Below are 16,765 nucleotides of genomic sequence, written 5' to 3' on the forward strand. Positions count from 1 at the left end.
TGTTTTCAGTAAATTTAATGCGTAATAAAGAAAACGAACCGTTTGTAGAAACGTGGACAGAAGCTGTGCATCGGACCAGCGTCTTCTGACGAGACTACGGATAGGTCACACCCGCTTGACTCACTCGTATCTCCTCGAGAAAATTGCGCCACCAGTTTGTCGCTATTGTGGCGTCTCCTTTACAGTCCAACACATTCTGCAAGACTGCAGAGGTTTCGAGGAAAGCCGAAAAAACAACAGCATCAGTGGAACACTTCCAACCATTCTTGCAAACGAGAAAAGAAAGGAGATCTCGATGATAAATTTCCTGAAAGAAACCAGTTTATACAACAAAATTTGAACCATTTTTCTAAGACATGAATGCCACAAAAGTGGTAAAATGTCTATAATAAAAAAAAATAAAATAAAATAAAATAAAAAAAATGCGTAATAAAGGATATTTTAAGTGGAAGCTCTGGGAATTGTTTTGAACTTTTATTTATTTATTTTTTGTTATTTTTATAAGAAAACATAATTCATCGAGGTTCCCCTCATCATTTTTCGATCAGCCCGTTTAGCGAGCAACATTCGGAACCTGGGCTACGTTCTCAGCCACTGGTGACTGGGCTACCAATTTTAACCACTTTTCTTTTTTTACCATTTTTGCAGGTAATTTTTTTAAAACTTAAGTTAACGCATTTTGGTTCAAATTTGGCGACATGTCAAAAGTGGTAGTCTTAAATTCTATAATATATTTTTTTTTTAGAAAAAGATTGCAAAATTTGACAAAGGTTTCATTATTTGATATATAATATTAGATCAATAGTTTCCAAGATATCGTCGATTGCAAATGAGGGTTAATTGGAAAACTGAAATAGATTTTTTCCCTAACATCCAGTCCTTAACCCTCTACGCCCAAATTTTTTTTCGATTTTTTTTTATTTTTCTACGAAAAACTTTACTTCTCTTGTTTTATATTTTTCTTGTTTAATTTTTTGTATTTTAATTTGCATTTATCTTGTTGCAGGCCAAGGATTGATACCTAAGAGCATGCAATGGCACTGACCTTGTTGCGTGCTCTTCGGTTGACGTCCACGTAAGGAACATCCTGGAAGGAGCGTAACTAACTACATCCGTAGTTCTGTTAGATCATCCGAATTATCTTGATCAGAACAGTATAGCTCTGGTTCCTTGCGAGTGTCCTATTTTCTTACCTCCACGTTGGCTTGGTTTTCATGATGACCTAGCTGGTGGCCTGTGGAAACGGATCGTAAACCTTTGACCAGCGAGGGTCAGAGTCGAGACGGCTAAAAGAAAGGGGCGCGACAATGTGGGAAAGGGAAGTAATTTGTGATAGTAGATGGTATTGTTTTGATTCGCAGTATGTTGAGTCAACTGCTGTGGATGTACCTGAAACATCACAGAACGGGGTTTCTATTCTTTCCATTTTTATCTACCATCTATCTTCTGTTCTTATTTTACTCAACTGATTCAAACTTATTCACTGATTCTTCTATTTAATATCCATCATTTAATTTTGATTTTACTAACTTTTGATTCTCTTATCTCTCAAAGCTTTTCCACTCTTTTTTTACCAATTGATACTGCTGTAACAAACTTTGTTTTGTTTTTTTTTTCCCTAAAAATATACTTTTCTTTAATGTACTAGTAATATCAAATCTATTTATCATTTGCCTAATCTTTTTTGATTTTATTGCGAATTTATTTATTTGAATAATTGTTTATCTGTCCTATAAGTTATCATTACTATAATCTACGCTTGTTTTTTATCTCTATTTATTAACTATTGTCTAATTTTATATCTAATACATCTAGCTTCTCATTTTTTATTCTTTAAAATACGCTCATCATTCTCTTACTATTTATTCTTGATTTTTTATAAAATATATTCTCTTTAACTGTCTATTGTTTTCAATCTTCACCCTTTTTTTCAAACAAGTGAGGTTTGAGCCCTTACTTAATTTATGGAATGGTTAAAGGATTAACACAAATATTACTATTGTATTTTTAGTAAACTTTTATAACATGCTTAGGACCAAAAATTGTAACAAAACACCGCGACAAAAGAAATAGCAACAGAAACACGACTCAACACTAGGAAAGATTTCAGGAGAAAACAATACACAGTAAAATAGCAACTAGTTTTTGAATTCAAACTGAAAATAAAACAGTTTTTGCTTTAATGAAAGTTGATAGGCACACTATAAATGGTTAGGCGCTTATACTTACATCAAACCCTACGTAATGTACCACCCCCGGCCGAGTTAAAATGCGTAACCGGAAAAGAAGGTGTGCATGCCTGGCACGAACACTCAAAGCGTGTTCTAGCGTGCTGCTCGTACTGACTCAGAGCAAGGGTGAGATGTAGGTGTAAGGGCAGTGCGTGTTCGTCGGGAACCTGGTGCATAAGATCGGTCAAGGCCCGTTCTTACACTGAAAATTGCGAATTGCGAATTTAATTTGCATTTATCTTGTTTTTTTTTATGTTTGTTTTCGGTAGCACAACCTCCTATCATTACATTTTGCCTATCTATTTTTAACATGTTTTTACAGTCACTTTTAGATTTTTTTGCTTGTATTTAACATTTTCTGCTATAAAATAACACAATTATCAATTAAATTTAAAAAAAAAATGCGTAGAGGCACAGTCTGGGACACTAAACAAAATTATAGAAAATGTTGGTAAAAAACACTGCCAAAGTTGACCCCTAAAAAAATTACATTTTTAAAAACATTGGCAAAGTCACATAAAACACGTCAAACTTCCAACCTTAAAATTTTCTAAAACTTTAGGAGTTCTTCTTTTCAATGCTTTTTATAGATCAAAAATTGGTTGAAAAATCGATTTTAGGCGATTTTTCAAATCGAAGCCGTCGTCTAAATGCGGGGTTGGGTTGTAGAGGGTTAAGTTCAGTCAGTCCACACATTACACTCATTACAAATTAATTTTGAGTCGATTTATATACGTAAAGGTGGGTCTAGGAGGTCAAACTAAGAAGTTGAATATAAAAAAAACAACAAAATAAAAAAGTAATAAAATAAAAAACAACTGATAAAATCGGAAAATATAGAAATAAAAATATCAAAACAATCAAAACGTTAAAATATTAACAAAACAAACTGCTCAAAAAACTAAAAAAAAAATCGAGGGTTGAAAACTAATTATAACAAATTAATAAATTTAAATAAAATTATAGAATATAAAGATATTTAAAAAATAAAATTAAAAAATATGAAAATAAAATAATAAAAATTTAATGTGAAGAAACCAAAAAACAAAACAAAAATCATTAGAAAAATAAAAAAATTAAAGAAAAACATATTTAAAACAAAAAAATTCAAAAAACATATTTCCATAATTTTGGCTTTCGAAAATATTTTCTATGTCACCCAAAATAAAAATAATCCTGAAAAATTTGAGGGCTAAAAAGTATTTGATTTCACAAATCATGAAAATATGCATGAAATCATCTGAAAACTGCATAAAACAAGTTTTTTTTAACATAATATTTCGAATTATTTTAAAATCCTAATGGGTAGTACCGCGAAAAAAAAATCGAAAATTTTTGTCTGAAACTAATACATATAATATTTTACAACACCTTTTTCATAAAAATGTAGATTTTTTTTTATTGGTTTAATCATATCATAAATTTATAAATATTTGCAACGGCCACCAATCAAAAAATCATTCAAGTAATAAATTCAAAACATATTTTTTTTATATCAACAAAAATCATAAAAAATTCAAAATATGCAAAAAAAAACAAAAAATCAAAAGAAACACAATAGAAAAACCTTCAAAAATTAACAAAATCTAAAATTAAAAGAATAAAAAATGGAAAAAAATCCATCAAATTCAAATAAATTAAATATAAAAAACTGATAAAAAAATAGAAATTGCTATCTTCTTATTCCAGAATTGTCTAGTTACGGACCCAATCCTGAATTGTAAAAATAATCAAACTTTGATGATGGGGGAGAGGGGGTAATAAGCACCTCCTAAGGAAAAACTGAAATTTCTAAACCATTAAAGCATTTCTGTGAAAGAATTTTGTTGGATGTTCTGAAACAACTATCATTGTACGTCATCCATGTGAAAAAAGTCTTGAAAAACTTCAAAATTGTTCGAAAATATGAAATTTATAAAAACATTTTTGATTAATTTCAAACAACCATGCGGGGCAAAATGCACCACAACAACGGTGCAAAATGCACCTGCTAAAAGCAGTTTTCACTGGTTCCGCTGTTTTTTTTTAAAGGTCCTAAAGCGGTTCATTTTGTTTTTTTTTTAAATAAAAAATATGAAAATTTAATTAATTTTATATGTTTTTAGACTCATCTATCAATAGAATAATCAAGATCATGGCAAAAACTATACAAATCAACATTTACAATATAAATTAATGCTTTTTACCTTGCCCAAAAGTCATATTGAAAGTCCAATGAAAATTAGATGAAAACACAACATTTTTAAATTTTGCAAATAACTTTAGTTGTTTTCGTGCTACAATGCTCACATTTCGCCAGCATTCCTTTGCAATGTTAAGCTTCCTCGAAAATTCTGTCTAACAACGAGAAAAGCTGGGGGTGCATATTACTCCCTCTCCCCTTAAATTATTTTGTAGACAATACTTTAGGGTATGAATCGATCGATTTTGCAGCTAACTTAAAAACCTAACCTAAGAAGATTTTTTTTCATAAAAAATGGCTTTTACCTTCAACATTTAAAAAAAATACCGCCATAGTGCCGAAATTTGATATAGAAGTTTTACAGCGAAGCTATAAGACACATGTCGCCACCTATGAACAAGTAGCGTAAACCTATAATGTTTTGAAAAATTGTGTTTTTACCTTCAAAATCAAAAATATTATAAAACTTACGACGGATTCGGGTAAGAAAAAATATTTCCAACAATTTGGTGTATAACTTTCCAATAGAGGATTTGACAAAAAGCTAAAAGACACATGTCGCCACCTATGAACAAATAGCTTAAACCTATGATTTTTTGATAAAATGTGTTTTTTCCTTCATAATCAACATTTTTATAAAACTTATGCCAGATTCGGATGAGAAAAATTATTTCCAACAATTTAGTGTACAACTTTCCAATATCTGTTTGATTTTTCTATGAGAAAACTGTAAATTCAGAAAAAGATAGTAATTTGGACTATTTGGCAAGAAAGTCTATCGAAAATCAATAAAAATTGTTGAATATACGTTAACACATCTGTTATCAACTATATAACTGTTTATTTCATTGATATATAATGCCGTTCTACGCATAATTGTCCCATGTTCAAAAAAGGGCAACTGAGAAAAACGCGATTGAAATTTTTCGATCGATTTCTGTGTTTCTACGCATAATTGTCCCGTGGGTTCCTATTCGCCCTATATGTTCCTAATCACCCCGGTTAACATTTTATCACCCTTATTTGTAATCTTCTTGCAGGTTAACAGGTAAACAAGATGAAATGCTTCGTAAAACTCATGATTTCGTGATAGAAAATACTTGGTGGGACAATTATGCGTAGAAGTTCAACGATGGGACAAACAGACTTGGTGTTGTTTTCAATGATTTTCTGAACAAAGTACTAGATTTTATGTGTTTTTCTGAAAGTATACGTAAAACTAAGCTTAAAAATGATAAAAAGTCAGAATCGTCCAAAAATGACATGGGACAATTATGCGTAGAACGGCAGTATACGGGGAAACTCATTTTTCCGTGTTCCAAAACATGTTTTTTATAGAAAAAGTTCACAAATTTTTGCGCGCTCAAAAATTGATGTTCATTATTTTAAAGCAAAAAAATTTCTCGTCCTTTGCAACCAGTTTCGATTTTTTTTTCTTCAATCCGGCAGAAAGGCATACGATTTTAGGCAAGTAACCTCATTTTGGCGCCACCTACATTTGAAACACAGTCGCGCTGCATAACCTCAATGAGAAGTGTGCTGCAAGACGAGAGAATTTGAAAATCTCAAATATTTTGTTACGTTATATGAAACGCTACCATTATTTAAAAAAAAAAATCGATATTGAGTCAGCTACTTGCCAATAGATGGCGACGTCATATTAATTGCCAGAACACCATGTACTTTCAAAACATATCCAATACTCACATCACTATTCTCGTAGTGCGTCTGCCCGATGTTCACCCCGGCCGCCCCCGTCAGCATCGGATGCCCGAGCGGCAACGGCGCCGACTGCGTCCTTCCCAGCGGCCGGTGGCCCTGCTTGTGTAACCGCGCTTGCGCCACCTGGGCGTCCGTAATGGGATGACCGTACACGGGGACCGGGGGCGGCACTCCGGCATGCATTCCCGCCAGATGGTGGGCCGGGTTGATAGACAGCCCACTGGCGGCGGCAGCCGCTGCGGCCGCCGCAGCAGCCGCCTGCAGCTGCTGCTCCGTAAGCTGTTCCAACATGGCCGCCCCAAACTGCTGCTGCTGAGATTGGTGGTGGGAGGGGGGTGGTGGTGGCTGCTGACCGGCAGCGGCCACCAGCGGATGGGGCGGTCTCAGCGGTACCATCAGCGGATTGTCGGCAAGGTGTGGCCGTCCGAGGGAAATGTTCGGCATCGAGGGGGAACTGAAGAGTGAGAGGTCGTTGATGCTGGACCGACCTCCGGGGCCGTACTGCGGGTCTTCGTTCTCCTCCTGGATGGGTGCGTTGGACGGGGAGCCGCGACTTCCGAGGGCGGGCGGTGAGTTTGGACCCGAATCGGGCGTTCCTCCGGTGGCGCAATCTGTGGGAGAGTAGCGAAAAGAATCGTTTGGTTAGTGACGCTAGCGAACCAGAGATGACGCGCGAAACGGTTGAGAGTTAGTGTTTAGCGAGAACAATCGCAGGCGGCGGCGGCGGCAGCTGCTAGAAAGTGAGGTTACGTTCGCAGATTAGTCTTCACACACGCACACAATAAATCACGCAGTCAAAGTGTAACCGTTTACCGGAGAGTTCCGTCGACCGTCGTCTGCTTCTTCTTCCTCATCATCATCCTGATCCCGCCATGATCTACCACCAAAGAAACGAATACGTACTTGCGGAATGTGCGGCGGCCAGCGCGGACAACTGCGGGTGCGTCGGATGGGGATGGGAACCGTGCTGGGACTGGCTCTGGTGCTGCTGCTGCTGCTGCTTCTGGAGTCGGCGCTGGGCCGCCTGCTGGAGCCGTTCCTGGCGGCGGGCGAGCGCCGGCCCCGTCATGGCACGTTTCTCGATGACCCGCTGCTTGATGCGGATCTTCAGCAGGTTCGACTCGGAAGCTGCACCACGGCAGGTTTGCGGGTTGGCATGCGGTTGAGAGTTTTGGTGTTTGCAATTACACAGGAAAGGCGGGGGGTTAGTAAATTGTTGCTTGTTTTGGCTTGTTTTTTTTTTTTTGGTTGAAAACAATGGGCAGAGTGTGTTATTTGTGATTATTTTGAGAAATGTTGGATTATGTTGCACATTTGAGACAATAAAGACGCCGTGAATTGTGCTTTTTAAGGTTAATTTGGCTCGTTAGGATGTGGACAACAATAACACCAAGTCATGCAATAAATAAATATCTTCTTTTTTTTTTCTAGGGATCACACAACATAATTCAAGGCATTATTTTTGATATATTTTTCTTCTGCTTAAAATATTTATTTTATATGAAAAAAAACAAGACTTGTTAAATTTCAGAAATTTTGAAAATGTAATGTTTAATGTTCATGGGGCTCGATTAGGTTTAACGGTCTCGTTTTATTCAAATTTTAAATCATTTTTGCCATTCTTAGGTTGTTTTTATTGATAGTTTTACCATTTTTTTCAAATTCCACATTATTGTTATGTTTTGTTGTGAAATCTTTAGTTTAGTTATTAAACTGTTCTGATTTTTTAAATATTTGTTTATTTGTTTTTAACTATTACTTTTTGTTGTTGTTCTTTTAAGATTGACATTTTAGTTATGTTTTTAGTGTATTTCTTTAATAATTATGTTTCTATCGTTTGTTTAAAAGAATAGTTTACATTTAATAAACTTATATTGTAACTTCAAAAATGTTTTATTCCTAATATTCTTTCTAGTTGTGCTCTTTATGTTGAAGGATATTTTTATTAGAATCCTTCTTTTTTAGTTCTTTTATCATATTTTTCATAATTTTGTACTTTTTCACATTTTTATAACATGCGGCTATTATTATTATCTTTTCTTTTATTTGAATATTCTATTCCTCATTTATTTTTTCTATCCTATTTTAGTACTTTTTCCTCCTATTTTATTCTTCTATTTTAATTTTTTTTTATTCAATTCTTTATCCAGTCTTTCTATTCTATTCTTTTTTTATATGTCTTCCTTTTTTAACTCTTCTATTCTATTATTTAGTTTTGTATTCTTCTATTTTTTTTAAATTTTAACCCATGCTTTTATTCTGTTTATTTTATTTTATTTCATTCTTCTATTCTATTTTTTCGTTATATCATTCTATCCGATTCTTCTGTCAAATTGTTGTATATTTTGCATCTATTCTTTGTTTGTACTCTTTTTTTACATTCTTTTAAGTTTTCCTTCTGTTCTACTCTTCTTTTGTTTTCTCATATTCTTTTGTATTATATTCTTCTAATCTTGTCTTCTATATTTATACTCTATTTTAACTGACATTCCATTTATTTTATTTTTATTATTTTTTACTCTTCTATTTCTCCCTTCAGTTATATTCTTGTTTCTTTCTTTTGATCAATTCTTTTTTCCTATTTTTCTGTTCTATTCTGTTTCTGCCCCTCCATCCTTTTTTCTATGACATCTTTCTATTATTTCTCTCTATTTAATTCTTTGATTCTTTTTTATTGATTTATTATTTTTTAACATCTGTTTTAATCATTAATTTAATATTTTTCTTTAATTTTAATTTTCAATTTGATAATGCTATACTATTTTTCTATTCAATTCTTCTTTATTTTGCATCTGTTATTGGTTTGTATTCTTTCCTTTTCTACTTCTTCTATCTTTAATTCTTTTGCATTCTTCAATTCTATTATATTGTATTTATTTTTTTTATATACTCCTTTTTTATTATAATTGTTTCATTATTTTTTTTTATTATCGTATTTATATTTTTCTATTTTATTCTTCTATTCTTTTCTTCTATAATATTTTTCTAATCTATTATTCTATTATATTCTTCGTTTCTATTATTTTTATTCTTGTCTTTTATTCTCCAATTATATTCTTCTATTCTATTCTATGCTTCTCTTCAATTCTTCTTTTCTACTCTTTTATTCTATTCTTCTATTCTATTCTTCTTTTCTATTCTATTCATCTATTGTATTCTTCTATTCAATTCTTCTATTTAATTCTTCGATTCAATTTTTCTATCCTGATCTTCAATACTATTTTATATTCTATACTTGTCATTTATTCTTATCTGCTATTTTTATAATCTACAAGCCTTACCCGGCAAACTTCGTCCTGCCCTTTTTTGGTTTCCTGACGTTTCTTGCTTGTTTGCTAATTCAGCCTCCTAAGATCAAAATTTGATTCTACGTAACTTTCTCCATACAATTTGCCGATGCTCCGGAATCGGTTCCAGAGTGGCCAAAGTGTCAATTAGTTAGCGTAAGAACCTTCCTTGGACTTATACGAACCCAACGCAACAAAGAGCACCTCGATCCGACATTCCGTGTTAAATTGATTCGCGTTCGAACAAAGCCATCGAAATTTTTTATATATATAGATACTTGTCTTCTATTCTTATCTGCTATTTTTATATTCTGTTCTTTTTGACTTTTTCATCATAAACATAATTTTATTAGGTTCCTAACGGTATTTGGATCTGGTTAAAATTTATTTTATTCTTTTTTTTCTATTCTTATCTTCTATTCTTTTCAACTATTCTTTTCCTCTACCTTTGCTTTAATTTTAATCATTCTTCTATTCTTTTCTGTTATTTTTTTCTTTCTTCAACTGTATGTTTCTGTTCTGATCCTATTCTTCTATTCTTCTTTTATATTTTTTCTTCTATTCGTTTTTTTAATTCTATTTTTCTGCTCTATTCTTCTGTCAAATTTTTCAGATCTATTCTTTAAATGTATACTTCTAGACTTTTTTTTATTAGGTCTTATAAACATATGAAACACAATAGCTTATAGGACCTTTTCAAAAAAAATCTCTAGACTTGTATTCTTTTATTATTGGTATCTATACAAGCTTATTATTCATATCTTCCGTTTTAGCTAAACAAGTTGATTATTCTGTTTTTGTTGGTATGTTTTTAAGTTCTGATTTTCTGATGTTTTTTTCTCTAATTCTGTTCTGTATTCTACTTGTTTTGTTTTATGTTACTTTATAAATGTTTTTATTTTTAAATCTTCCATAAAATTAAAAAAATGTGTTGCTGATATTTTTTGATTAACGAAAATTAATAATTTTATTTTATATTCAGAAAAATTAAATGTTATCCTTTTTTAAATGAGGAGATAATTTTGTGTGGTTTTTTTTTCTTTTTTAGTTTCAAAGTTGATTTTGTTATTGTTTTATCTGTTTATTTTTATTTTATTTTCTAGCTTGTTTTGCCTAATTGCTGTTCTATTTGAAAATAGAATGCTCTGGTTACTTCGTAAATTCAATTTACGGCAAATTTTAAATCTTTAGAATTTTAATCTTTAGAATAAAAACGATAAAGAAGGTGAATTTTATTCTGGGAAAGTTCACAATTATTTCTCAAGAGGTCCTATATGCCGATGGGTTTCCTATGTAAATAGGACTCTTGAACAAGTTAGTTAGATAATTCTTTTTATTTTTGATTAATCCGGTTAACAATTTTAAATAATTATAAACATTTTAATAATTTTTTTAAATATATTTTATAATATTATTATATTATAATATAATATTTTTGACAACTATTTCCAAAATTCGTAAGATTCGGAAGAATCTTCTTCCTTATTTTTATTTTTTTATGTTTTTGAAAAAATAATAACGTGTGTTTGCTCTTTCTAATTTTTTTTTGTATTAAATTTTTTGTGTTGATGCTTGATTAATTTTGACCTTTATTTTAATTTTATTTATTTAGTTTAAAATTTTGTTTAATTTTTATTTGTGATGTTCAAATTTAATTTGAGAAAAAATAAACTAAAAATATTGTTTTCTGAAATTTCTAAAAAAAACCCTAAAGAGTTAAATGAAAAACAACACACTCAAAAAAATCACACATGCACAAATCCCACTTACCGGTTTTCCGCAGCGGAAAGTCCGACTCGTACTTGGCGATGGCGGACGGCGGCGGGGGCGGAATTTTGTACGGGTGCGAACTGGCCGCGACGGCCCCCGCCTGGATGGACTCACCGGAGGAGGATTTCACCACGCCCCTTTAAAGCAAAACGGAAGAAAGTTAGCATTTTCGACGTTTCGGCCCACTCGCAATCTTCCTCAGGGTCACTAATTTTGATTTTTATGCCAAAACTCACCAATTTCGATAGGACGAGGGGGAATTCATTCCGTTCGAGGCTGCCGCTTGCTTTTTCTGTATCAGGAAGGTCTGAAAAAATTATAAAAATGTCTTAAATTCAATTCTAACCTCAAATTTGATATGTTTGAACCCTAACCTGAAGCTTCTGCTTGACCTCGGAGCTGGCGTTGGCGCTAAAGTCCTGCTTTTCCTTGCTCCGCTTGATCGCCTCCCGTTCGCGCCGTTCCCGCTGCTGGGCGGCCTCCTCGGCTAGCCGCTGGTCGCGCAGTTCCTGGAAGACGTACCCAGTAGTGTGGTGATAGGCTTGCGCTAGCTAGTTTTGTTTTTGGGTTTTTGGTTTTGTTTGTGGTGTTTGTTGTTGTTGTTGTTGTTCGTGATGGTTGTGGGTTGCAAGTGGGTGGGAAGGCAGGTGAAAATTGATTTTTTTGTAAACTTTAACGAATATTTTGTTTGTATTTTTTTTCACAACACTACTGTTCAAAGCTGTCCAATCAAATTTGATGAGCAATGAGCGCAACGTAATTCTTAGAAGAAAAAAAAAACTACTCACCTGAAATTTGTGTTCCAACTGTTGTCGGTGCTGCATCTCCAGCTCCTTGTTCTTCTCCTGGAAGGCATGCCAGAGTTTCTGCTTCTGGATTTCCTGTTCCTTGCGAAGCTGGAAGCAAGAATAAAAAAAAAAAATTGGGTTTATTATTGAATATGTCAGGAATTATTGTTCACACCGAACATACAAAGACTAAACAGCAAAAAAAACATACACTATTAAATTTAACAAGCATAAAAATACTCATGAAAATATTTGTTTCGTTCTAGTACCTTAAACGTTTTATACTATTTTAATAATTTATTCTGTTTCTTTTTATTCTTCTACCCTTTTCCTAAATTCTATTCTTTTTGACATTATAAGCAATCATGGGTCTGTTTCATTCCTCAATAATGTTCTTCTATTCTATACTTCTATTTTATTCTTCTATTCGATTCTTCTATTCTATTTTTCTATTGAATTCTTCCAATAAATTCTTCTATTCTATTCTCAAATTCTGTTCTTTTATTCTATTCTTAAATTCTGTTCTTCTATTCTATTCTTCTGTTTTATTTTGTATTCTATTCGTCTATTGTATTCTTTAATTCTATTCTTCTATTTAATTATTGCATTCTATTTTTTCATTCTTCTATTCTATTTCTCCATTTTATTTTATTTTTCTTCAATTTTATTCTTAAATTCTATTTTCTATTTTAATGAATTCTTCTCTTTTATTTTATTCTTCAGTTCTATTTCTCCAATTCTATTTTACTATTTTTATTTAATTTTTTTTTCAATTATATTCTTCTATTCCTCTTCATTCTTCTATTTTAATCAATCCTTCTCTTTTACTCTTCTGTTCTATTTCTCAATTTTATTTCTCTATTTTTCATATTTTGTTCATCCCATTCTTCAATTTTATTCTTCTATTCTATTTTTTTTCTTTTCTTTTATTCTTTTCTTCTAGTTAAATGTTTAATCTATTCTACTCTTTTATTCTTTTGTTCTATTCTTCTTTTCTGCACATCTGTGCTATACTTCACTTCTTTTCCATTCTACACTTTTTTCATATTCTAAATTTTGGATCTATTCTACCCTTTTTTGCTGTTTCTCTATCCTCTTTTTTCTAATATTAACTGTAAATCGTTATCGTTATTTCGATAATTCTATCAACAATAATCTTATCGACGATAACGGATAATAACTCATATTTAAAGTCATTCTTAAATTAACAGAATCCAATTATATCATGTAACATTTTCAATGCTTTCATTAAAAATATTTTTTTTGATAATGTAATAAGTTTTAAAGTATAAATACTCAAAAAATATCACAAAATAAAAATAAAATAAAAAAACATAATAATTTGCAATATGGGTATCAAACGAAGCGATATTATATATGCTTTTTTACGTTTTTTTAACGGTGCACATCAACCACAGTTGCACCAAGATTTTTTTACAGATATTTTAGTATCTTCAAAACTACGGGAACTATCGAAACAAGGATTTTTTCATCCCTTAAATTACTGTCTACAAAATTGTTTACAACAAATTTTGACTATTTTTACAATCAGATTGTTGCAGGATTGGGTCCGTAAACTTGCCAATTTTGGAATAAGAAGACAACAGCTTTCTTGGTTGCTGTGCACCCTTAAATATACATAAAAAAATCAACAAATACCGTATTTTATCGAGAATGCTCAAATTTCTATAATTTGCAATGCGGATATCAAACGAGGTGAAATTTTGAATGAACTCTCAATTTATTCAAACTTTTGAGTGAAATAGTAAATTAAAAACAAAACTGTATTTTTAGAAAAAAAATATATTAAAATTTTATTTAAATCGATTTTTTTTAATTAAAATTTGAATATTTTTGAAAAATTACGATATTTTGTGAAAATTTAATATACAAAAATTTTCACAATATATCGTATTTTTTCAAAAATATCCAAATTTTAATAAAAAAAATCGATGAAAAAAACTAATTTAATATTAACTTAAATAACGTGAAAATTCATCCAAAATTTCACTTCGTTTGACACCCATATTGCGAATAACAAAAAATGAGTATTTTAGAAAATATATTTTCGAAAAAACGGTATTTTGCAAAAAAAAAATAGTATTTTACAAAAAAAAACTCTAATAAAGTGAAAATGCTCTAAAAACAACGCCTTGCTTACAACCAATGTGGCAAGTTACGGAAATTTGAGTATTTTAGAAAAAATACAGTGAATGTCAAAATATGAGTACCTTACAAAAAAATAATAAGAAAACTTGAAAAACAAATCGCTCCTTTTGATACTTGTATTGAAATTTATGAAAATTTTAGTATTTTCGAAAAAAATACGGTAATTAGTGAAAAATTCAGCATTTTATAAAAAAAAAACACTTTAAAAAAAGCGAAAATATTTACATACTCTGTTTTTATTACTATTCTTTTCATGTGATTTTGCGTTTAAAGCTTGTTTATTCATCTATTTCTTCTTCAAAAAATCAATCCTCTTTGCTGTTATGTTAAAAATTGTTTTTTTTTTTATAAATTTTCTTATTAACGTTTTGATTGTTGTTTTTTTTTCATTTGTCTTCTTTTCGATTTTTTTTGTTCCAAATCCTGTATAAATAATTTTAAAATATGTTTTAAATATTTGTTTACTTAAATTTCAAATCGTTAATCTTTATGTTTATGTTCTTAATTTTAGTTTATTTTTAATCAAAAAACGCTTAAAGCATGATTTCTGTTATTATACTTTCAAAGAACTTAGGAAAATATCTTTGAAATTGTTTTACCAAGTTCACTTTTCAATTTTGTAAATTTTGATATTGAATTTTGGAGTTAATGTTTAATTATCTAGTTGTCAGTATTTAACTGCTTTAATTTTTTCAATAAAGAAAAGTTTTGTAAGATTCCATGTGTTACCACTTATTTAATGCAAAATGTTCGAAGAGAAAAATTCTTTGAACATATTTGCAATAACTTAAATCAAAGTTTCTTGGAATATTTTTTTTTTAGCAATTTCAATATTTTTGCATGTTTTCAAAATTACATGATTTTTTATTAAATTTTTGTATTTATTTTTTTTGTATCTGTAGTAATTTCCCCAAAATCACAAAAAAGTTAAAAAAAAATTAAATGACTAAATGAATTTAGATGAACACTAAAAAATATTTACCACAAAAACAAAAACATTGCCAAACTCAAGTTGGAATCTTATTTTATATATATTTAATCAATGTGACAAAATGAAACAAAAATTTTCGGCGGATTTTGGCGAATTCCCGACTCAAGTGGCCACTCTGCAATGATGGTACAACTATTGTTATCGTTTTTTGAAATTTAATTCTCATTCTTGCTTTCTATGACACAGACCATTTTTAAATTGAGCTAAAAAAATCTTTAAATTACGAAGAAATCCAAATTTAAATCAAATTATTGCTGTAAAATCTTTAACAATAAATAATATAAAATAAATTATGAAACCATCAACATTATTAAATATAAAAAAAAAACAAAAAAATAAAAAAGTTTGTCGTTACTGTTATAAGTTCAACCGTAGCCAAATTTAAGAGTAAAATTTCAATAACAAACGTCAAAATTGAAAAAATAGTAAACAAACATGCATTAAAAATCATAAAAAATTAAATAAATGCATTATTTAAAAACATAAAGCTGTAAAAAAATATCACTAAGAGTTTTTTAGATATGTTCAACAGAAAAAGCTGATCCAAACCAACCTTCACTGAATCTATTGTTTTGATAAATACCATTTACGACAACTCTATGATAACACCTCTATTTTCGATTTCGTTATCAGTGTCGTCACTGTTTTTTTCTAAACTGCCCATTTCTCATGGGTTGGGCCCCACTTCTGACGCAAGCTGCCAAAAATAGACGGTGCTTATCACACCTTGGCATGACCGTAAAGTGACGCGTATCTCCAACTGTTTGTGGGATTACACTTTGTTTGTAAAATTGATCGATTGTGGTGTTTACGAGGGGGATTTCCTCACGTAAAAAGTTGTTTGATTAAAAAAAAGTTAAAACGATTTTTTTATTGTTGGCAACACTGTCTAAACGTCAAAACGTTGTTAAGGTGAAACTGTAACAAATTCAAGATGGCGTCAACAAATCATTTTGAATTTCAAACAAATTCGCAAAACATTTGCAAAACGACCAAGTGCTAAAAATAAGTTTCATTCAAAAATTTCCACCGGAAATTGCTGTAAATCCTCATTCACAAAAGCGCACACTTGCGTAATGCAGGGTGTTCGTCCATTCATAAATCTGAGCAACAACAGCAAAAAAAAAAGCCAAGATCATCGCTCAAAAATAATTCCACCTCCTCCTCCTGCCTTCTGTAACGTAAGGTAAGGTGTAAAACTGCGCCCACGCCGGTCGCACAAATGTCAACAAACCAGCAATCTTGGCAGCTGTCAAGTTAAAATTTTTATTCCACCGGATGTCGGAAATTTTAGCAAAAATAACACACACACACACAAAACAAACACGCGTGGCAAATCCATTATGGATGGCGATTTGCGAAAAAAAAACCTCGCTTTATTTTTATTTTGGGAATGACGCCAAAAACTTAACGAAAACTGAACCGAATGACGCGCCATCTTTTGGACGGTTTCGGAAGCTGCGCGCGTCGTCGTCAAGTTGGTCGTGTTTGTTTACAACGCAATTCTGAATTTATTGCCCTTTGTTGTGATCAACCCTTCAGATTCTAAAACAAATTTGACAGGACTGTCACAATGCTTAATTCAAGCTTACCTTAAGCGTTGTTTACATTGACTATTTTGACGT

General features: G+C 31.3%; 1 protein-coding gene across 9 annotated transcripts in view; it reads right to left on the minus strand.

The window, feature by feature from the left end:
- LOC6050605 (histone deacetylase 4) overlaps positions 1–16,765 on the minus strand; it is a 128,917-nt gene that overhangs the window by 10,817 nt on the left and 101,335 nt on the right. For 6 of the 9 annotated variants that reach the window (XM_038249902.1, XM_038249901.1, XM_038249904.1 and 3 more), the window contains exons 4-9: positions 11,981–12,088; positions 11,567–11,743; positions 11,429–11,499; positions 11,193–11,329; positions 7,039–7,263; positions 6,121–6,746 (exon numbers count right to left, since the gene is read on the minus strand). In XM_038249902.1, the coding sequence (XP_038105830.1) occupies positions 6,121–6,746; positions 7,039–7,263; positions 11,193–11,329; positions 11,429–11,499; positions 11,567–11,743; positions 11,981–12,088 (1,344 nt within the window). The remainder of the gene's footprint in view (positions 1–6,120; positions 6,747–7,038; positions 7,264–11,192; positions 11,330–11,428; positions 11,500–11,566; positions 11,744–11,980; positions 12,089–16,765) is intronic. The other 3 variants (XM_038249908.1, XM_038249907.1, XM_038249909.1) reach the window with 2 other exon arrangements.

Source organism: Culex quinquefasciatus, chromosome 1, assembly GCF_015732765.1.
Source record: "Culex quinquefasciatus strain JHB chromosome 1, VPISU_Cqui_1.0_pri_paternal, whole genome shotgun sequence".
Lineage (NCBI taxonomy): Eukaryota > Metazoa > Arthropoda > Insecta > Diptera > Culicidae > Culex > Culex quinquefasciatus.